General features: G+C 41.2%; 1 protein-coding gene across 7 annotated transcripts in view; it reads left to right on the forward strand.

Moving 5' to 3' along the window:
• The window catches only part of TSC2 (TSC complex subunit 2), a 59,910-nt gene that overhangs the window by 24,574 nt on the left and 13,336 nt on the right, over positions 1–22,000 (forward strand). For 2 of the 7 annotated variants that reach the window (XM_074197228.1, XM_074197232.1), the window contains exons 16-30: positions 549–665; positions 6,492–6,614; positions 7,551–7,657; positions 8,066–8,219; positions 9,595–9,717; positions 10,753–10,887; positions 11,374–11,563; positions 12,173–12,266; positions 12,554–12,656; positions 13,149–13,243; positions 14,709–14,840; positions 16,897–17,061; positions 17,766–17,915; positions 20,651–20,763; positions 21,469–21,684. In XM_074197228.1, the coding sequence (XP_074053329.1) occupies positions 549–665; positions 6,492–6,614; positions 7,551–7,657; positions 8,066–8,219; positions 9,595–9,717; positions 10,753–10,887; positions 11,374–11,563; positions 12,173–12,266; positions 12,554–12,656; positions 13,149–13,243; positions 14,709–14,840; positions 16,897–17,061; positions 17,766–17,915; positions 20,651–20,763; positions 21,469–21,684 (2,017 nt within the window). The remainder of the gene's footprint in view (positions 1–548; positions 666–6,491; positions 6,615–7,550; positions 7,658–8,065; positions 8,220–9,594; positions 9,718–10,752; positions 10,888–11,373; positions 11,564–12,172; positions 12,267–12,553; positions 12,657–13,148; positions 13,244–14,708; positions 14,841–16,896; positions 17,062–17,765; positions 17,916–20,650; positions 20,764–21,468; positions 21,685–22,000) is intronic. The other 5 variants (XM_074197230.1, XM_074197229.1, XM_074197231.1 and 2 more) reach the window with 5 other exon arrangements.

A 22,000-nucleotide genomic window follows, 5' to 3' on the forward strand; every position in this document is an offset into this window, starting at 1 on the left:
TGGGGGCTGGGCTTCACATGCTTGCTCTGGCAGAGGTCCCATGCTGTTCCCCCACTTTGTGCCCAGTGTTCCCCGGGGTGCAGTTCAGGAGACTCCCCTGCTGCTGTGACCTATGGCTCCCAGCGCCCTGGGGCTGCCTCCAGGAGGCTGAAGTTCTTTGGCTCTGGCAGGCCGCCCCTCCGACCCTGGGATGCAGAGCCTTTCTGCTCTTTTCCAGGTTACCTTGAGTAGGAGAACTGCCTCAGTGGGTCCCTTTGTGGGTTCTGTCTCTCGAAAGTTTAGTTAGAGTCCTTAGTTTATGAGTTTTTATCAGAGAGCTCCTAAGACTCGATCCCTTCATGTTGCCATCTTGGCTCGGCCCCGGCCCCCCCCCCCACTGGAAATCTTAAATGTTTTTTGAAGTGAGAGGGAGAAACCTTTTTTTTAAAGACAAGGGAGGATTGACTTGGTCTGCCTGGTAATAAGGAGCACAGATTTGACAAATACTGAAGTAATGAGTTGTGAGCTTCAAAATTAAAACTATGTTGGTGTTTTTTTCCCCCTTTTAGGTGATTGCGCGTTCCCTTTCTCCTCCTCCTGAATTAGAAGACCGGGACTTAGCTTCATATTCAGCTTCTTTAGAAGATGTAAAGACTGCTGTCCTTGGTCTTCTGGTTATCCTTCAGGTAAGTTCTCTCAATATTCTCTCTATAAGGAGAGCCTTAAAAATTTTACCCATTCTTTTCTGGAAAAAGTTTTCTTGTTGTCTATGATAATCTGACTGCTTTCTTAAGAATTTCATTTGGTAGGGATTTCAGTCTCTAGGATTTCTTTCCCTCCAAAGCTTATCTGTGAAGGTGAATTCATCTCAAGGATGATAGGCCTATACCTGTCCTGTTAGAATTCTCTGCTGAAGTCAGTGTCCCAAAGCAACACGTTATCTGATAGATGGTGTGTATGACCTTTGGGGTCAAAGCATTGCAGCCTAGGATGGAAAGATCAGTGCATACCTTGTGTCACCTATTGAGAGAGCAAGCACCTGCCAGTTATATGACCTGTATGCTTTTTCTGAGTCCCTTCCTCTCAACTTTACAAACACAAGAAAGCTTTTTTCATCTTTTTTTTTTCAATTACATGTAAAAGTAGTTTTCAGCTTTCATTTTTGTCAAATTTTCTCCTTCCCTTGTCATCCCCAAGACAGCAGTAAGTCTGCTATAAATTATATCTGCACAATCGTGTTAACTACATTGTGTGGGTCTGTTTCTTGAGTAGATTTCTGGATGAAGTACTAATTCTACAGCAGTGATTCTTTAACTGTATTTCAGTTTTAGGTTTTAACTCTACAGCAGTGGTTATCTATATTTCAGTGACTGTTGAAGTTCTACTCTAGAAGAAGGGGTCATGACCTAGTCTAATGAATACCAAACAATTGGAGAATAAGCTTTTCTGATGAATCTATTACACCTCTTAATACTATGTTACTACTGTTCACAGAACACCAATCTTCCAAGAATTCGAAAAGACCAATATTTACTTCTTAAATAGAATGTCTTTCATTGATTCAGAAAGGATTTCAGGATCAATGAAGATTAGATTTCATTCCACATTATAACATTAATTAAAATAACTAATGTAGAAAGCTGTAAGATTTACAGAAATGCTTTATGTATATCTTATCTGAGCCTTATTATAACCTTAAGAGGTAAATACCCATTTAGTCAATGAGGATAGACTTAGAGAGTTTAAATGATATGCCTATGTTCGTTCACAGAACCTCATAAATTTGGAGACAAGATTTATACTCAAATCATAAGAGTCCAAGGTGTCTGTGATGCTAGCCTCCCCATAAATGTAGTTATAGGAGGAGAATATTAGGCTGAATCTTCCTGGCTATATTACTGAAAGCCACTTGGGAATATATCAAAGCTATTCCATCCTTCTATCTTTTTTTTTTTGCAAGGCAATGGGGTTAAATGGCTTGCCCAAGGCCACACAGCTAGGTAATTGTTAAGTATCTGAGGCTGTATTTGAACTCAGGTACTACTGACTCCAGGGCCAATGCTCTGGCCAATGCTCTATCCACTGCACCACCTAGCCGCCACCCCCCCCCCCCCCCATCCTTCTATCTTAACTATTCTACCAGATATATTTCCCAGGGATGATGTCTTATTGTTTACTCCTACCTTTAAAAAAGCAAATATTCCTGTTATGGCTTGCGAAATTCTGGATGATAAGTTCCTCTAGTAACATTTATAATATGATACCCAACCTGTTCAAAATTGAGCTTCTTTCTCCTAAAACCTTTTGCTTCTGATCTCACAATTTCTAGACACCATCATTCACCCCTGCTTCCATCTTTGAAGCCTTGGTGTTATTTTTGAACCTTATTTCTCATTCTTGAATCCAGTTACTCCAATCCTTCTGATTCTGCCTTTACCCTATCTATTGCCTACATCTTTATTCTCGCTGTCACATGCCTTTATAACTGCACATGAGATCTGTTGCAATAGCCTTCTCATCTATCTTCCCACTTTCTTCTCATCATTGAATAATTCAACTTTAATAAATAAAGATCTGGTCATTTCACTCATCTACTCAATATCTTTAAAATTAGTTCTTGAATTTCTATGGAGTAAAAGTTTGAATAGCTTAGCCTGGAATTCAAGGCATTCTATGAATTGGGGCTACCTACCTTTTTTTGCTTTGAAAGAAACTTCTAAATATTAAAATTCTAAAACACTAAATAAAAGGAGAATTTCTATATACATTGTAGAAGTAAAGGAGGGAATCATACATGAAACTACAAATCTCTTTAGAGGGCTTGTTTTTCTTTTTAGCTTCCAGAATTTTTTGTCTTGGGATTCCTTATGGCCTTTATTTTACTCTCTTATAATTTATTTTGTTTGGGATCCCTAACCCCACCCTATCTTAGCACCTCTCCCCTCAGTGGAAAAAATAAAGAAAAAAAAAAACCCTGGTAAAAATATATGCAATCAAGCAAAACATTAATATCAAAAAATGGATGTCTCCTTCTGTATATAGAGGCCAACACCACCTGTCTTTCAGGAGGTAGGTAAACTTATTTCATCACTAACGCTGGAATCATGACTAGTCATTACATGATCAGAGTTCAAAAAGTCTCTCTAGCTTGGGTTGGGTTTTTTTGTTTGTTTATTTGTTTTTTGTGGAGCATTGAGGCTAAGAAACTTGCCCAAGGTTACCCATCTAGTAACTATTAAGAATCTGAGATCAAAGTTGAAATCAGGTCCTCCTGAGTCTAGGGCTGTTGTGCTATACACTGTGCTCCTAGCTTAGTTGCCCCTCTTCGGGTTCTTTTTGTTTTTGTTTTTGCAAGGTTTTGAGATTAAGTGATTTGCCCAAGGTCACCCAGCTAGGTAATATAAAGTGTCTGAATGACTCCAGGACTGGTGCTCTATCTACTGAACCACCTACCTGCCCCATCAGGTTTTTTTCCTTCACATTACCTCCCTTGTTGTGAGGAAAGGGCTATGTAATCTTAAAATATCATATGCATATAATGTATTTATTACTATTTTTCTATCCGTATTTCATACTGTTCCGCTCTACATACTCTGTTCTGTCTGAATAAGGCTTCATAGCAAGCTTTTATTTAAGCTGTTTCATAAGTTCAGAATTCCCTTCCTACCACCATCCCTACCCTTCAAGGATTGTCACTTCTGAAGAATGGTTAAGACTTAAGACTTAAGGAACCTAGGAGTGGCTATGTGGATAGAGCTGTGGCCCTGGAGTCAGAAGGACCTGGGTTTCAAATCTGGTGTCAGACACTTAATACTTACTTAGCTGTGTGATCTTGGGCAAGTCACTTAACCCCATTGCCTTGCAAAGAAACCCCACCAAAACAAAAAGACTTAAGGGAACTTATTAAATTCTACCTTTCCTTTAATATTCAACTCAACTTTACCCCATTCCTTTAGGAAGCCTTTTCTGATTCCTCTGCAAGATGATCTTTTCCTTCCTCAAATCTTTATTCAGTTTCAGGTAATTTCAGAAAACTTGTATTAAGCTCCTACTATATTTAAGGTAAAGATACTATTTATGCTAGGGGTTACAAATGCAGAAATGCAAATTTATGCTTTCAGAAAACTAACATTTTATTGAAGAAGGACTGTACCATACAAATGAGTAAGGACTACCTAGGAGCCAAAGAGAAAAAAGACAGTGTTCTAAGAAAATTTGAGGAGAGAAGAGAACAGCTTCAGGGGATCAGTGAAGGCATCACAAAGAAGATGGTGCCAGAGCTGAAAGCTTTGATGGAAACTAAAGCTTCTGAAAGGCAGCAGTGAAGAGGGAGTTCATTCTAACTATGGAAAACTCCAGTAATGCATAGAGGTGGATGATGAAAGCTAAGGTTAAGGACCAACTAGTTTGGGTTAGATTATAGTGTATTTAAAGGGTTGGAATGTGAAATAAGGCTGAAAAAGATAGTTTGGAATCAAATTTTGAAGGACTTTTAAATGTCAAAGAATTTATATTTTATCCTAGAGGCAATGGGGAGCCACTGAAGATTACTTTTTAACTGGACAGTGACATGATCAAATCCATGTCTTAGGAAGTTAATTTAGGAGAGTGGTGACTGGGGAAAGGCTCAAGGCAAGGAGATCAGTTGGGAGATAAAAAGTGATAAGGACCTTAGAGTTGTAGTAGTATGGATATGAGAGAAGCATATGGATGTGAAAGATATTATTGTGGAAGGAGAATGCACACTTGGCAATGACTTGGATATCATATGGGGCTAGTAAAGGAAGAATGAAGGATAACTTGAGAATTTTCAAGTCTGTATGACTAAGGAAATGTTAGTGTCATTAACAGAAATGGAAGTTGGGAGAAGGGCAAGTTTTCTCAAGTTGTGTTTTGGATGTATCAAATTTAAGACTTTGGCAGAGTATTCAAGTGAAGATTTTCAGCAGGCAGCTGGAAACAGGTTGTCAGACAGAAGTTCAGGAAATTGATGAGAGCTGGATCTATAGATGTGGAAGCCATATGTAGAAAGAGGATAATTGAGTTCATGCAAGCAGATGAGAAAAAGAATGCAAAGAAATAGGAGAAAAATTCTGAAGACAAGGTTTTGGGTTAAGGGACAGGAGATAATATCAAGGGCTATTAGAAAATGGGCTTGTCAGTCAGGAAGACAACTATGCAAAATTGGTGCCACAGAAGCCAAGGGAGAAAAGGATGAGTGGATGGTGAGGAAGTAGAAATAACCAGTATTATCACTTTTGTGAGTTGAGCAGTGAAAAGAAGAGATAGCTAGGATCAAGGCTTGGGACATGAACTTTTGTTATAGTGTTTGTCTATAGATTTTGTGATTAAAACTATGGGTGGGGGGCAGCTAGGTGGTACAGTGGATAGAGCACCAGCCCTGAGTTGAAATCCTGCCTCAAACACTTAATAATTGACTAGCTGTGTGACCTAGGGCAAGTCATTCTTAACCCCATTGCCTTAAATAAATAAAAAAAAATTTTTTAATAAAAAAAAACTATGGGGGGTTTTATCTAAATTTTTCCTTTCCTAGCAACCAACACAGTATTCTGTATGGAGCAGGTACTTGATAACATGTTTTTGGAAATGATTTTGATATGAATTAATAATTCATGAAATTTAGAAGGTAATTTTTTTCATTAAAAGCAGACTCATCTCTCAGATTCTAGTGCAGAGATTCTCAAACTTATTGGTTCAGGGTGCCTTAGTGTCTCAGTAATTTTTAAAAATTTTTGCAGCACTCTTAGACCAAAAGAAATTGCTTAACACTTCTTTTTATTAAGTAATTGGGTCCTAACAACTTAGTAGTCATTTGAAAACATAATGCATATAAATTGAAAGAATAATAATTCTTAAAATTTTGTTCTTAAATCACATTAGATATGTATGCCTATTGGGCAATGCATAGCTTCTCAAATCTGGGAATCAGATTGGACACTCACCTTCTATTCATGTTTTACTTTTTTTTTGTGCTGTACTTGCTTTTGTATCACAGCAACCAACAGAAAGAAAATCCTGCTTTACAAAAATGTGTCACAAAGAAGAAAATTTGAGAACTTATCGGCATAGTAAAAGTAAACAAAAACTTCTCAAACATTTGAGAATGTTATATAAAAGAATATAGCATGATCTAACATTGAAACTTTGTACTGCCTCAAACCTGGGTGTTCTACAGAGACAAATGTCTATCTTCTATGTTTCTTTTGAAAATTTAAAATATCCCATGGTGCCCTGAGGTTCTAGTGAATTAATTTGTGGGGACAGGATGATGAGAGTCAGGGGAGATCATTCAAGAATCCTTGGTCCCGGCAAAATCAGTGGACAAAAAAAATCTTGGGTTTCATTAATCTAAAGGAAAAATATTTTCTTTTCTTTTTCCCACAAAGCAGTATGCTAGCTGAATATTTTGGGGCTCCACTGTGGTTCCTTCTTAATGAAAACAGATGAATATTCTCACCGTTCTGCTAACTGTTGTTGTTATTCTTCCACAGACCAAGCTCTATACATTGCCAGCCAGTCATGCCTCCAGAGTGTATGAGATGCTGGTCAGTCACATTCAACTGCATTATAAGTACATGTATAGGCTTCCAATTGCCAGCAGCATCAGACTTAAGGTATGACCTGGCATCTTAGAGTTAACTGTGGAGTATAACTGGGTGACTAAAGGTCTTAGATGAATTAGAAAATATGAGGCCTAATTTTATAGCAGAGTAAAGCAACAATACAAAAATGGTTGAATGTTCAGAGATACAAGTCCTGCTTAGCCTACTGGGACTAAACAGTTATGTAGAGTGAGAGAAAATGTTCCAAATGGTTTTCACCTTCTCTTTGACCCTTTCTTGCTAATTGCTTTTTGTAGCCATCAATCTCATAAGTAAAAGTAGGTATGGATAGGATAGAGCATGCCCTTCATCAGCCTGACAATCCCTCTCATGTCAAAATGTTTTTCTGATATATCTATCGTGCCCAGATGTTGTACCATAAATGTTCCCATTGTGGCAGAAAAAGTGAGACCTGGAGGAGATTTCAAGGGTATACGGTCCTCAGCCACAAATAACCTCTGCCCATGTAATGACTAGGTTTTTTTTTTTTTTTTCATTAGTTCATTCAGTAGGTCAGTCAAGGGAGGATGGGAAAGGAAACTAATCAGAGGCTTCTCAGGCTACTCTGGCTATGAAACATCTCCACCCTCTGATGGGTGTGCTGACCTGTCCAGGAATATTGGTCAGTATGACAGAAGTTGTGATCCTGCTTTAAGGAAAGACTTTACCTTTAATCATCTGTTGTTGAGAGATGGGGGTCTGCTAACTTAAAGGTTTGGAATAGTGGGGTGACTTGTTCATAGCAGAGCTAGTGAGAGGATATGGCAGCCATTCTTTCTGGCTAAAAATTACCTTTTGTCATCTGGAGCTGAAGTTCCTTCATACCTTGAGCCATTTGCCCTTTGTGCTGTGTCCATTGAAACTGGGTTTAGGCAGAAATATGACCCATTTTGCTCTTGTGTCTTTGAATTTTTGTCTTGTCTGAGTTGTCAATCTATTCTTTTTTAGGCCTTTGACTTCTTGCTACTGCTCCGAGCTGATTCACTCCATCGTCTTGGCCTTCCCAATAAAGATGGTGTTGTGAGATTTAGCCCCTATTGCCTCTGTGACAACATGTATGTTTATCATCATTGCCTTTCAACTCAAATGTCACATCTATTTGCCTTCCCAAATTAATAATTAGATAGACTTAACCATCTTCACTAATTCTGTGCTCTATAAAGGACATATAGATAGATAGCCTCTATTGAGTAATTAAATTCTTGAAATGACATCCCTAGAGGTTTCTATCATTGTAGCTAGGTTCCAGATCTTCTGATCTTTTCCTTTTCCTTTGTTAGATTGATGACTTGCTCTGGTCTTAGTTATGTAAATCTTACACTAGCAGCAGCTACTTGAGGAGGTTGCATTTCTTCCTGTAATCACTGACATGAGTCTCCCAGGGTGGCTGGCCAGGAAGGGGGCCTACAGAACCTTTGTTACTGTTTTTGTTCCAACTATTCTTCTCTCTGCCTCCCTTTTAGAGAACCGGAGAGAGGCTCTGAGAAGAAGACGAGTGGTGGTACTCTCTCTCCGCCCACGGGGCCTCCCAGCATTGCTGCACAGGGTGCATCTGTCCGCTTGGGCTATTTGCCCTATTCTCGCTTCTTTGGGGTGCTACTTCAGTGTTTGAAGCAGGTAAGCAGTTGTTCCTTCTACCTTTAAGCTTAACTTTTCTTAGTTAAAGAAGCAGCTGAGAGTAAGTGGGTCCATAATTTGGATTGTTGCTTCAGAATAAAAATAAGATCAGTACACCTCACACAACTATTTGTGGTTGAAAGGAATCTGGATGTGTTGTCTTCAGAGTTCTTTCTTGTTATCTGTACAGAATTAAACGGTAGAGAATTGACTGACTTGGTATTTCTGAAGAGCATTCCAAAGTCTTCAGTGATTTCTGAGGTCCAAGCATTTCAGTTGGAATCTGTGATTACTTGCAGATTTGCTGCTGAATTTATGTGCATGGAACTGTGCATTTTAGAAAGAGTTATTTGGAAATAGTGATGGAGTAGGGGAACTTTCATAATAAAAATTTAACAGGGACTAGTTTCTAGTTTGTTTTTTATTTCTGATGGATGCAGGGTGGCTGAATGAAAAGGGTAGTCAGCTTGCCTAGGTAGTGCAAGACTAGAGCCCTGGGTCTAGAGTCAGAAAGACTTGGGTTCAAATCCATAAGTCACTTCATCTCTACCTGCCTCACTCCCCTCATCTGTAAAATGAGGATAATGACAGCACTTCTCAGATTTGTTGTGAAAATCAAATGAGAAAATCAAATTGTAAAGTGCTTAGCACAAGGCCTGGCACATGGTAGACACTATATAAATGTTCTCTATTTATGATTATGATTGTTTTTGTTGTTATGAGCTCATCTAGTTCTGAAGAATTAGTCATTACTTGTTTTTGATTGATACCACTGCCAAAGTGGTAACTGGAGAAAATCAGGTCTGGTGTCCTCCCTAATGGAAGTTTGGGGAGGAAGGAGTGGGGTGGGTGTCAGAGGAACAGAGGGTTTAAGGACTCAGGACAAAAGCCTCACTTTGTGTCACACTCATGCAGGTGGACACTTGCTTATTCACCACTTGACACAACCCTGGCGCACTGGATCCAGATAGATCTGGGGAGGATAGGAGGGATCAGAAAAGACTTTTTTTTTAATTAAAGATATTTGAGTTGTACAGTTTTAGGAAAGATTTTTCACTACTGGAAAAGAAGCTTTTAGTTTATAACCTAGTTTTTCCTACCTGGTCCCATCATTTGTTCTGAAGCCTGCTTTTGACTTGGTGGCACTTCTCAGAAAACCTTTTCTTTCAGTAGTATAGCATTGCATAGAATCATGGGGACTGAGAATAAAAGTCATGATTTCAGCAGACCTACTTCACAGTGGGACCAGGAGAGAGCAAAACAGATGGTTTTTAAGTTAAAGGCTTTAAACAAAACCTGACATAATGATACATGTTACATCTTTTCAGAAATTTCACAAATCTTGTTAACTGCTCCTTCACTCTTTATTCTCCAGGAGACTGATTGGAAAGTATTGAAACTGGTTCTTAGTAAGCTGCCCGAGTCCCTCCGATATAAAGTTCTCATTTTCACTTCTTCTTGCAATGTAGACCAGCTCTCCTCTGCTCTCTGCTCAATGGTAATGTTGACCATTTCAGATACCTGTAAGATTTTTTAGTGTCCCTTAAAGGAAACTGTCTTGGAGTGGGGCAGAATGAGCCAGTGGATGGGGCTTTCCTTGGGCAGGGAGATTCCAAGGTCTAGGAAGCAGGCTGCTTGGCAGGATCCTCTTTCATTATTAGGCTTGGGCTTACTTTGAATCCAGTAACTTCACAGGCAGTCAGAATACTTTGATCATAAGGAACATGCCATGTGCTTAAGTCATTCTTTTCAGAGGGTGAGGTAAGCATGTTTATCATCTCAGCCTTGCCATACCACCGTAAGGCAGATCAATTGGACTTGAACGTGTATTGTTTGAGGACCAGTAGAAAGAATCAGCATATTTAACCTAGAGATATTTACAGCAGTTGAGGATAAAGTAGAAACATGGTCACTGTTTCCAAGTATTTGAAGGACTGCCATATGAGAACTGTTGAGTAGATGCTATACAGAGAGACAAATTTAGGCTTGATGTTGGGGGAAATTTAGTAACAATTATAGCTGATCAGATAGAGAATGGTTTGTCTTTGGAGTTACTGAGTGCCTTGTCATTAAGGAGATGACACTTTAGACACATAGAGGAAATTCAAACTGTAGATAAGCATTGGGTTAGATGTCCCTTCCAGTTCTAGAACTGTGAGTCAGAAGCCCAACCCTGACATGACCTCAAATTGACCTGCCTTTCAGATGGATTGAAGAAATTGTTTGATAGCAAATTAGCAAGTTTCTTTTTTGTGCCCTCAGTTTTTTCTATAGCTTTTTGCTTCTGGGTTGATTTTGGCAGTCCCTTTCTGGTTAGAGCACATGCTGTACCTGATGCCTTCTTTCACCCCCAAAGGAAACTTATTCCCTGCTGGAGCCTGGCAGATTGGGAACATTGCAACTTTTAGCAGAAAAATACTTTTTCATAGGATCCCAGTTCTTCTTAGATCCTTTCCCCAGCTTATCCACCCTTGAAATTTGTGCTGTCAGTTTTGGGGGGGATGTGCACTAACGAGAACATGTCTTGTGCTAGCTTTCAGATAAAAAGACTCCTGAACGACTCTGTGGCACACCTGATGGCTTTTCTCGAACAGACTTACATTTGGCAGTGGTTCCAGTGCTGACAGCATTGATCTCTTACCATAACTATCTGGATAAAACTAAACAGGTACAGAATGGAAGCAGATTTGTAGGAAAGAAGAGATTTAACATCAAGGTTTGACAATTTAAATTAAATGAACTCCAACATTATCCCCTACCCCATTTCATACTTGTTCCCATGGCTGCTTTGTGTTTCGTGCTGAAAAGCACAGTCTTTACTTCTGCATATGAACCTGATCTTCCCTATTCCCATCCTTTTGTGTGACAGACAGGCCTCTGCCTCTTTAAAAAGTTTTTTTCTGGTTGAACGGGTACCACTTGAACCCTTTCTGTTGAAAACTCCACTTTGGCAAGAGAGGGGCTATAATCTCCTAGCCTTACAGATGTTGCTTTTACTGGTTGGCCTTATAAAACCATCTGATTTTAGAAAATGTCCACCCTTAGCTATGAGATGCTTATTAGAACCTAAAGCTGTTAAATTCAGTAACTTTTAGAAAGATGAAGAGGTTGTGTCCTCCCTTTTCAAATCAGTAACCTTTGTGTTTTCTTCCAGCGGGAGATGGTATATTGCCTGGAGCATGGCCTTATTTACCGGTGTGCTAACCAGTGTGTTGTGGCTCTGTCAGTGTGTAGTGTAGAAATGCCAGATGTCATCATCAAAGCCTTGCCAGTCCTGATTGTGAAGCTCACTCACATTTCTGCAACAGCCAACATGGCTATTCCACTCCTGGAATTCCTTTCAAGTAAGTGGCCTGAGTAACAGGATAGAATGAATGTGTTCCCAATGCTGTCTTTAGTCTCACATTCATCAGGATTGTGATCCAGAACGCTCTTTTTTGGTGTGCTTGAGGGCTCAGCATCGGATGGCATGGTTGATCTTGGAACTTTTGAGATCGTCTGCTGAATGTGCTAGAACAGCCCCTACTTAGACTTCGAATGTATTGCTCATGGAACAGTTGTATGCTCCATGTATATAAATAATTACAAATGTGATTTGTCTCCCTGCTAGGCTGTAACCCATATGAGGGTAGGGAAAATTTCTCTAACTTGAGATCTTTTCTTTCATTGTTCTCCACACTTTACTTAGTGATTTTTCATTATGGTTGAATGATTTGAAACATTTTGTATCTTCTTGGCCTGAAGTACTTTTGTTGACTTTTGAAGACTAGGCTGAGAGGGCACTAGTATATATAGATGCACACACAGAGAGTTGTATATGTTTATGTGGGCTTCAGTACAGGATAATTATATGTACATGCTACATGTCCTCTCATTTCCATTGCTTTGTGGTTCCTATTTGACAAATGAAAGCCCAGATTTCCTGACCCCTATTTTCCCCTATTATGTTTCAGCTTTAGCCAGATTGCCTCACCTCTACAGAAACTTTGCTGCTGAGCAGTATGCAAGTGTGTTCGCCATCTCCCTGCCATACACAAACCCTTCCAAGTAAGTTCCTTGCTGTGCTTGCTTCAGATTATGAGCTGTGTCCATTATACATTCAACTACTGATCTTTTTCTTTTTAAATAGCATATTTGAGTATGTACAGATGGAAGACCCACTTTAATGTTAGAATAAATGATTTGCCAAAATTTTCTCACTTATTGCTTAACCCTTGAAGACTGGTTCTAACTCTTGTATCTCTAGTTTGCTGTTGAAAATTCTGAATGCTTTTATTTTTGTTTTCTGAGATTAACCTCTAGTTATTTCTTTTCCTTCCATCTTCTTTTCTTAGATTCAATCAGTATATTGTATGCCTGGCTCATCATGTTATAGCCATGTGGTTCATCAGATGTCGCTTGCCCTTCCGAAAAGACTTTGTTCCCTATATCACCAAGGTATAGTTCTTTCCTAGTGCCTAAGTGGGCATAATGCCCCAAGGATCAGTATGATCTCTTCATGACAGAACAGCTTGTATCTCTGAGTATAGCTTAGGGAGTCTTAGAGAGGGGTAGTAGATGGGAGAGTGTACTTGAGAAGAGTGGGTGTTCCAGGGCCCATGGGCATGTAAAAATGCTATAGTTCTGCTGAACAAGATTGAGGTGGTTTGATGGTTCTTTCTAATGTTCTGCCCCTGGGCGCCCACATTCCCCTTCTCTGTACTGAGTGGCTGGAGTGCCAGTGAGTGTTTTTAATTAAAATTGCCTGATCAGACTGATAAACCTTCCTTTTAGAGTGCATGGCCTACACGTATTCTCACAAAATTCAGTTATTGTCTGAAAATAGAGCTGTAGATTAATCCACAAGAGGAGCAGTCCTTATTAATGGGGTCTTTGGGTGTTTCCAAGTGTTTCCAAGTCACTGTTAAAAGTCATGCTGTCCTTTGATAGGGCTTGCGCTCCAATGTTCTCCTGTCTTTTGATGACACCCCTGAAAAGGACAGCTTCAGAGCTCGCAGCACAAGCCTTAACGAGAGGCCCAAAAGGTAAAAGAGTCTCCCTTGAGAACACTCTTGGTTAGGAAGGGGGGGAGATTGTTGTGTGACTTGGTCTTATCCTCTGTGTAGATTGAGAGGACCAGAGGGCTGACTTTGCGTCTCGTTGTGTGTTTAGTAGCCTGAATCATAATCTAAGTTGCCTGCATTGTATATAGAGGTACAGAAAATGTTTGACTGAAAGCAATCCTCTGTGTGTGAGACACTGAAGCTTCTGAGAAGACTATCAGTGCAGTACTCAGAAAGGTGTCCAGTGATGGGATGCCTCATATTGTATTGTGTCCTTGCAGGGCTTATGGAGCCACATAGTTACCAGGCCCCCAATGGAGCTCACATAGGCCTTTGCTTTTCTAAAGCTTAGATGATGTTGCCTAAGGCACCCCATCAAAAGGCTCTCATCACTTCTCCTCTAAGACATGGGAGGTGCCCCTAAAGGTCTCCTTGCCTGAGCCTGGAGGCAGTGGAGACTCTTTGACTCAACTGCAATAGTGTAAGAAGAAAGTGGTCCTACCCTTCTTCAGTAAGGGAGAACAAATAGGGCTGTGAACTGCCTTCCTTTTCCCAAGTTATAGAAGTTCCCAGGTTGGGCCCTTTGCTTTCTGTGGGGCTGTGTCCTGCCTTGGAATGTATCTGGAAAAGGGCCAGCAGACCAGGGCCCTGGCACTCTCTGACTTGGCTGTGGGGTCCACCTCTGACTAGGGACATGTTCTCCTTTGTTGTTCAAGCTCTTTTCCCCCATCCAGATTGGCAAGGAGGTTTCTCCCAGACTTTTTAGTTCTTGTTGGCATTTCATTTGACATTCCCCCCCTGCTCCCTTCTGCCTCCCCTCTCTGCCCCAAGCTTTTTTTTGCCCTTCTTAGGTTGGAATACTGCATTTTGAAGTATGACCAGGTTACTTGGGATATGCTTGGGAAGATTCTCCAAAAGCAATGAAGCTTGGAGAGGGGAGTGGGCTGATGGGCAGCCATAGCAGGAGGCTCATTTCCAGCCCCTTGGGTCCCTGCCTCTAAACTCCACCTGGGCCTAATGAGCCTTCCCCTCCAGTGTGTTCTTACATTAGGGTGGCGGCCTTTCTCTTCAAAGCCTATTTGACTCCAAGGTTCAGTTCGAAGTCTTCAAAAGTTCCCCTGGTCAGTACAGTGTCGTATTCCATCGCTCATTCTGACCCATGCCTGTTTAATTTGTACTAACGTCATTTGTTTTTAAGTCATATGTTCAATCTTTTGTGTTTTCTCGGTCATGTTACAAAATGTATTTTATGCCTTTGTATTTTTCCCTTTTTTTGCAATAACTTTCCTTTTGGCACGTTTCTTTGTTTTGTTGGCCTCACCCTCGGGGATATCCCCATCTTGACCCTGTGAACTGTGACCTTTCAACTTCATTCCTCCAATGGTTCCTTCCCTTCCTGTGAGCTGTGCAATCATCATTCTTTGGGGCTTGGTGCTTCCTCACCTAGTAGTTTAAGGATAGCCAAACCCCCCAAGCAAGGCTTGAATAACTCTCCTCCCGTGAAGGAATTCAAAGAGAGCTCTGCAGTTGATGCCTTCCGGTCCCGCAGCATCAGTGTGTCTGAACATGTGGTTCGCAGGTAGTGGTGCTTTCATAGGGAGGGGGGCGCACACTCTGGAGCTTGGCCCTTGCAAAGTGTTGCGGCTGGGGTGGGGGCAGTGGTGCATGGGGGCTTTTTGCATGTCTTCATAGAAGAGAGACGTGAGGTCTCCTGGGTACTAGTTCTGGAGGGTCCAGAAGGGTTACTCACTGAGTGTGTGGTGGACTAGGCTTTAGTCCTTTGGGGCTTTACCAGCAAGAATGCCCCTTCCTCCCTCCCCGCCTTGCAGAGGAGAGCCTGACAGTGAAGGCTAAAAAGGTTGCATTCTGTTCCAAACACTTGTAAAAGAAGCTGGGCATAGGGGCACATCGCTGAATCACTACCTTGGGGAGGGCCCCTGGGAAGCATAATCTTGCAGAGCTTTCCCTTTGAGAGCACCAGGGTACTAGACACAAGCTTCACCAAGGCCTCTTTTCATGCAGAGACTGAGAGCTTGTCCATTGGGAGAGGGGGGCCTCTGGAGCTTTTGCTCTTTGACCTTTTCCCTCCATGTCAGGTCCTCTGAGTCTTGTTCAGAAAAGGTCTGCATTGTAGATAGCCTAGTGGGAAATAGCAGTGGTGTTGTCCAGCTATGCATGTGTGTGCATGAGTGAGTGTGTGTCTGTGTGCGTGCATGTGTGTGTGTGTGCGTATGCGCACGTGTGTGCATGCATAAGTGTGTGCACATCCTTGGGAGAAGTCTAAACTAACATTCTCCATACTTGAGTTTTATCCAGGCTTTTTCTTTCCTTGCCATTGTCTTTCTGTGAAAGAGATATGGCTAAAAACAGTCACTCAGAGGGAGATTAGCAAGTAGGGGGATTTGAAAGGTTTCTCTAAAGTATTGCATAATAGAAAGTGTTCTGATCTATACAATAAGAGCTGAGCTGCCCCCTCAGAGCTGCAGGGATGCCTGCTATCTTGATCTGGGACTTGAACCTCCATTACAAATGGTTAGGACTCCCATCTTGTATTCTCTTACTCTGCCTTGCCTTGTGCTACTCCTTTCTCCCCCCTTCTCCCGACCATTCCACCTAATGAGACCTTGGGGTGTGACTTCTTTCCTCCCAACTCCCTACAGGTAAAAGCAATAATAACTCACATTTCTATAGTATCTTTAAGGTTTCCAAAACATTTTCCCCATAAAACCCCTGTGAGATAGACAGGACAAGGATTATTAGTCTCAGTTTATAGAAAATGAAATTGGAGTTCAGAGATGAAGGAACCTGCTCAGAACCACAGAGGTAATCAGTATTATAGCTGGGACCTAAACATACTTCTTCTGATCCTAAGGACCAATTTTCTTTCCACTGTGCTGCAAAAGAGCCTGAAGTTGTTGAGATGAAACTTCTCCAATGATCTAGTATCCATTTTAATGTCTTTTCTAAGAAATTTTTAAATCTAAATACAAAGTATGTTTTAAGGGTTTTGGGATTTTCCTTTCTAGTAGTTAAGGCAGCAAAAGCTGGTTTTTGGATCATAGATATTTGAACCAAACAAGACACTGTTTGACTTCTGAGGGAGTAGGCTCCTGTGTAGGAATGAAGTCTGAGTGTGGATGGGTGCTGCCTGTGACCTGACCTGTGCCAGTGTCTTCAGCACTGGCATGGTGAAGGCAGGATTGCTTACGTGAACCAGTCACTGGTTTTGTGTGCAGAATGCAATCTTTTGTTAATGAATGTATTCCAGAGTTCTGATTCTTGTGCATGACTAAACTCTTTCTGCAATTAAAACAATCATCAAACTTTAACAGTGTGCTTCAGTGAGATTTGACACCTTGCCTCACATCTCTCCTAAAGTCTGTCATCTAGCTTGGGTCCCTGGGTCTTCCAAGATCAGCCTTCTCTGATCAACCTCTCTGGGATAATATAGTTGGTGCTAACTTGCAAAAAGGGGTCAATCAGAGAACATGCCCCATGGTTTGGCTCTTTATGAGCTAGCCAGAGGGCCCTCTCCCCAAACCCATGCATGCATTACAGCTTTAAGCCAGGTGGCAGGCAGCGTGTCCTTGGTGTGTCCTTGCCCTCCTGACTTAGCTTCTATGTCTTCTTTTCAGCAGGATACAGACATCCATCACTAGTTCTAGTTTGGGCTCTGCTGACGAGAATTCAATGGCTCAAGCTGATGATAACTTAAAAAACCTTCACCTGGAACTCACAGAAACTTGCTTGGATATGATGGCCAGATATGTCTTTTCCAACTTCACAGCTGTACCCAAGAGGTAGGAGCTAACAAATGGTCTCTGGCAAAAAGTCAGGATTTAAATGATATTTCTTCAAAGTGAAAACTAAGTCTAGCCATACAACACCACTCCCCCCTCCCCCCCACTTCTCTTATAAGAAATCAGAGGCAGGAATACATATAATGCCGTTGTTTTTGCTTAATTACTAATAGGGACTATCACCTCAATTTTTCAATAAATGTTTTTATGAAGAGTGGTTGGTAAGCATGTCCCTATGGCATTATCTAGATGACTTTGCCTAGCTTTCATAAACAATTACAATGGTTATAGTCACTTCCCTGGCTGAAGCAAATACTTGTGAACTTTAAATTGGGAGGGCTTTCAGAGACTTGTGCATACCTGAACAATAATCCCTTTAAAAAATTTTTTTTTTATTATGGCAGCAGGGTTAAGTGACTTGTCCAAGGTCACAAAGCTAGTAATTATTAAGTGTCTGAGGTCAGATTTGAATTCAGGTCATCCTGACTCCATGGCTGGCGCTCTATCCAATGTTCCAACTAACTGTCCCTTGAACAATGATCCCTTAATCCTATTTATGATATAACCAACTAGTGATCATTCAGCCCTGTATTTGTGGAGTGGGCTATGCTATATTAGCCCCCCAAAAACTAAATCCGTAGGAATCTAGGCTTTTCTTTCAAAGGAAATATTCCTCCATTCCCTCTGGGTTTTTGTCTTTACAGGTCTCCTGTGGGAGAATTTCTTCTTGCTGGAGGGAGAACCAAAACTTGGTTGGTTGGGAACAAGCTGATAACTGTAACGACAAGTGTTGGTACTGGGACCAGGTCTCTGCTAGGCTTGGATTCTGGGGATCTGCAGAATACTGAATCAAGGTAACTTGAAAAATACCATTATTCCTTTTAGTATGTTTTTATTCATTTATTTGAATAAAGGACATTTATGAAGTGCCTACTATGTGCTGCCAGGCACTGGGGATAAAAATACAAATATGAAACAAAAATCTCTTTTTTTTTATAGTTTTTTTTGCAAGGCAATGGGGTTAAGTGGCTTGCCCAAGGCCACATAGCTAGGTAATTATTAAGTGTCTGAGGCCAGATTTGAACTCAGGTATTCCTGACTCCAGGGCTGGTGCTCTATCCACTGCGCCATCTAGCTGCCCCACAAAAATCTCCCCTTAACAAGCTTACATTTAACAAAAATGTTCAACTTTTAGCATCTGGCATTTCAGATGCTTCCCACACTTCTCCTATCCTGGGTCACAGGGGTGACTTTTCTTGTTGTCAAGGCAAACCCTTCTCCATGCATAAGTGATCAAGTTTCCTTCTTTCTTCTCCAGAAGAGTATCCCTTTTTTTATCCTCAGTCTTTATCAGCCTGCAGTCTCTCCAGTCTACTCATTTGCTTCCTTTCAACTTATCCATGTGCCTATCACTCCTCCTTCCTGCTAGCTCTCATCTGTTTTTCTCCCTTTTGTGTCTAAGGCCCTCAAGAAGCCTGTCTGCCATCTTTGCCTCCTCTTCTCTTCTTTCACTCTCTCCTTAATTTTGCAGTCTAGTTTCTGACCTCATGATTCAAATGAAACTACTCTCCACAGTTACCAATGATTTCTTAAATTATCAAATTTAATTAATGACCTTTTCTCAATCTTTATACTTCTTGACCTCTGGGCAGTCTTTTAATATTGTAGATCCTTCTCTTCTCATTTATAATCTCTTCTTCTATGTCTTTATGACATTTCTCTCTTCTGGTTCTTCCAGGTTCTCCCTATCTTGCTGTTCTTTCTCAGTTTCCTTTGCTGGACCTTCCCCTAGGTGTCCTATATGCTCACTTTGGTTATCCTCCAAGGCTCTGTTTTGGGACCTCTTCTTTTTTCTCTCTGTACTATTTTCCCTGATGATTTCATCAGCTCTTAGGAGGTTCAAATGTCATCTCTATGCAGATTATTCTCAGATCTTTTTTGTCCAACCCTAGCCTTTTTTCTGACCTCCTGTTGAGCAGCATCTCCACCTGGCTCCTAGACATCTTGAATTAAGTGTTCTGTAGACATCCTAAACTCAACATGTCTAAAACATCTTTCCTCCCAAACTCTTTCCTCTTGCATACTTCCCTATTCCTGTGGAATTCTCCCAATTGCACAGGCTTGCAACATAGGTATTAATAACTTACTCTCTATCTCTCCCACCCCTACCCCCCAATATCCAATCTGCTGAGGTGTTTCAATTCCACTTTTTTTTGATAGTTTCTTTTTTTAAATTAATTTTTATTAAAGATATTATTTGAGTTTTACAATTTCCCCCATCTTGCTTCCCTACCCCCCCACACACAGAAAGCACTCTGTCAGTCTTTACTTTGTTTCCATGTTGTACCTTGATCCAAATTGGTTGTGATGAAAGAGAAATCATATCCTTAAAGAAGGGACAAGAAGTCTAAGAGGTGAGAAGATCAGACAATAAGATAAATGTTTTTTTCTAAATTAAAGGGAATAGTCCTTGAACTTTGTTCAAGCTCCACAGCTCTTTATCTGGATATAGCTGGTACTCTCTTGCAGACAGCCCAAAATTGCTCCCGATTGTTGCCCTGATGGGATGAGCAAGTCCTTCAGGGTTGAACATCACTCCCATGTTGCTGTTAGGATGTACAGTGTTTTTCTGGTTCTGCTCATCTCACTCAGCATCAGTTCATGCAAATCCCTCCAGGCTTCCCTGAAATCCCATCCCTCCTGGTTTCTAATAAAACAATAGTGTTCCATGACATACATATACCGCCATTTGCTAAGCCATTCCCCAATTGAAGGGCATTTACTTGATTTCCAATTCTTTGCCACCACAAACAGGGCTGCTATAAATATTTTTGTACAAGTAATATTTTTACCCCTTTTCATCATCTCTTCAGGGTATAGACCCAGTAGTGGTTCAATTCCAATTTTTTTTTTTTTTTGCAAGGCAAGGGGGTTAAGTGGCTTGCCCAAGGCCACACAGCTAGGTAATTATTAAATGTCTGAGACCAGATTTGAACCCAGGTACTCCTGACTCCAGGGCTGGTGCTTTATCCACTACACCACCTAGCCGCCGCTCAATTCCACTTTTGCAATATTTCTTGAATGTGTCCCTTTCTTTCTTCTGCTGACATCACTAGTACAGACCAGACTTTGCCTGGACTATTGTATTTGCTTGCTAGTATGCTGGCCTGCTTCCAGGCTCTCCTCTTTCTCTCTCTCTTCCCCCCCCCCCCCTTTTGCCCTCCCTGTCCCCTCTCACTGTCCAATGATTTCTTATTACCTCTAGGATCAAATATAAAACCCTCTTTTTGACTTTGAAGGCTTCCTAACCTAATCTTTCTTCCTTTCCACTCTTGTTACCCATTCCACAGATTCTGCCCTTTGATGATACTGGCCTCCTGGCTGTTTGTGGCCTCATGACACTCATCTCCTGACTGAGGTGTTTTTTCACTAGCCACATTCTATACCTGGAACTTGTTCTTTTCTCATTTCAGCCTCCAAACTTCTCTGATTTTCTTTAAAGCTCAGCTCAAATTTCACCTTTCCTACTCTCCTGAGTCTTCATTTACTCCCTTAAAGATTTTCTCCACTTTTTGGGTATGTTTTTCAGCACAGATCCCAATTTGCAAGTGAGGCAGACAAAGGAAGCACCAGCCAAGTTAGAATCCCAGTCTGGCCAGCAAGTTTGCCGGGGATCTCGAGACCGTGTGCGGTCCATGTCAGGTAAGTCAACTTTTTTCTTCTTCCTTTCTTTCCTGGCTTATGTGGTTGCAGAATCCAGATCTCTCCTAAAGAGGGTGTTCTAGTGCCAACTGTAACAAATCAGTAAGGAAGTGTGGGATGGCTCTGAGGTCTGGCTGAGACCTCACTCTTCCTGTTCCTGATCTTCCTGGCACTTCTTGGAAATCATCCCTCTGATTTAATTAAGACCGGTCCCTTCTACTTGTGTTTCATGCTTCTTAAATACATTTTCAATCTATGCAGCAGCCTAGGTAGCTGAGATGTTTTCTAAGAAATTCTAGGGCAGAAAGAAACTCAGATGTCCTTATAATCTTGTCTGTAAAGTATTCTGTCTGACAATTTGAAAAGTAAAGCTTTGGGTAGGTCCTCTTTGTTCCTTTTGTTCTTTTTCCTTGAAGCCACACAGCTCCCTTCCTTTTTTAGCCCCAGATTTCCTGAACTGGTCCATGGGGATGATAGCCAGTAGAGAAATTAGAGGTCCCTCTCTTTTACCCCCCCCATTATAATTTGTCCCTTGTGTGACAAAAACATGAGGGGCATGAGATTCTATTGCTTGTCTGCACAGCTATAGCTAATAGATTTAAAGGTTTGTCTTCCCTGATGCCACTTCGCAAATTGGGAGCACTCATTGGCTGACTCTTCATCTCATTACACATAGCACAATTTTTTTTTTCCTTCTTTTACCAGGGGGCCACGCTCTCCGTGTCAATGCCTTGGATTCTCCGACTTCTCACTTCCCAAGCAGTCCTGCTTCTCCAGGGTTACAGAGTACACCCACTGCTCGGACAGAGAAAACTTCAACCAGTGGCCAGACTCCTTTACAGAAGGGAAAGACCAACCTGGCTGCCTATGTGCCCCTCCTCACCCAGGGCTGGGCTGAGATCCTGGTCCGGAGGCCCACAGGTATTCAGTTGTCCCTGCCAAAGTATAACTTCCTGCCTTATGCCCCCGTTAGCAGGAGCCTCCCATCACTGACAGAGCTGGACTATACCTTATCCTGTCAAGACTCTAAACTGTTTGCTTCCTCAAAGAGGAAGGAGGATAATCTTCCAAAAGAGGATTGATATGGGAATGCCAGGTATTGGCCTTTTATGGAACTGTGCATATATTCACTGGGATATTCAAGGCTACAAGGCAAAAGTGAACCCCTGGACAGGTAGGAAGTTTGAGTGACTAGTTTAGGAATTTCCAGGCAGCAACCTTGGATCAGCTTTTTCAG

The sequence above is a fragment of the Macrotis lagotis genome, chromosome 8 (assembly GCF_037893015.1).
Source record: "Macrotis lagotis isolate mMagLag1 chromosome 8, bilby.v1.9.chrom.fasta, whole genome shotgun sequence".
Lineage (NCBI taxonomy): Eukaryota > Metazoa > Chordata > Mammalia > Peramelemorphia > Peramelidae > Macrotis > Macrotis lagotis.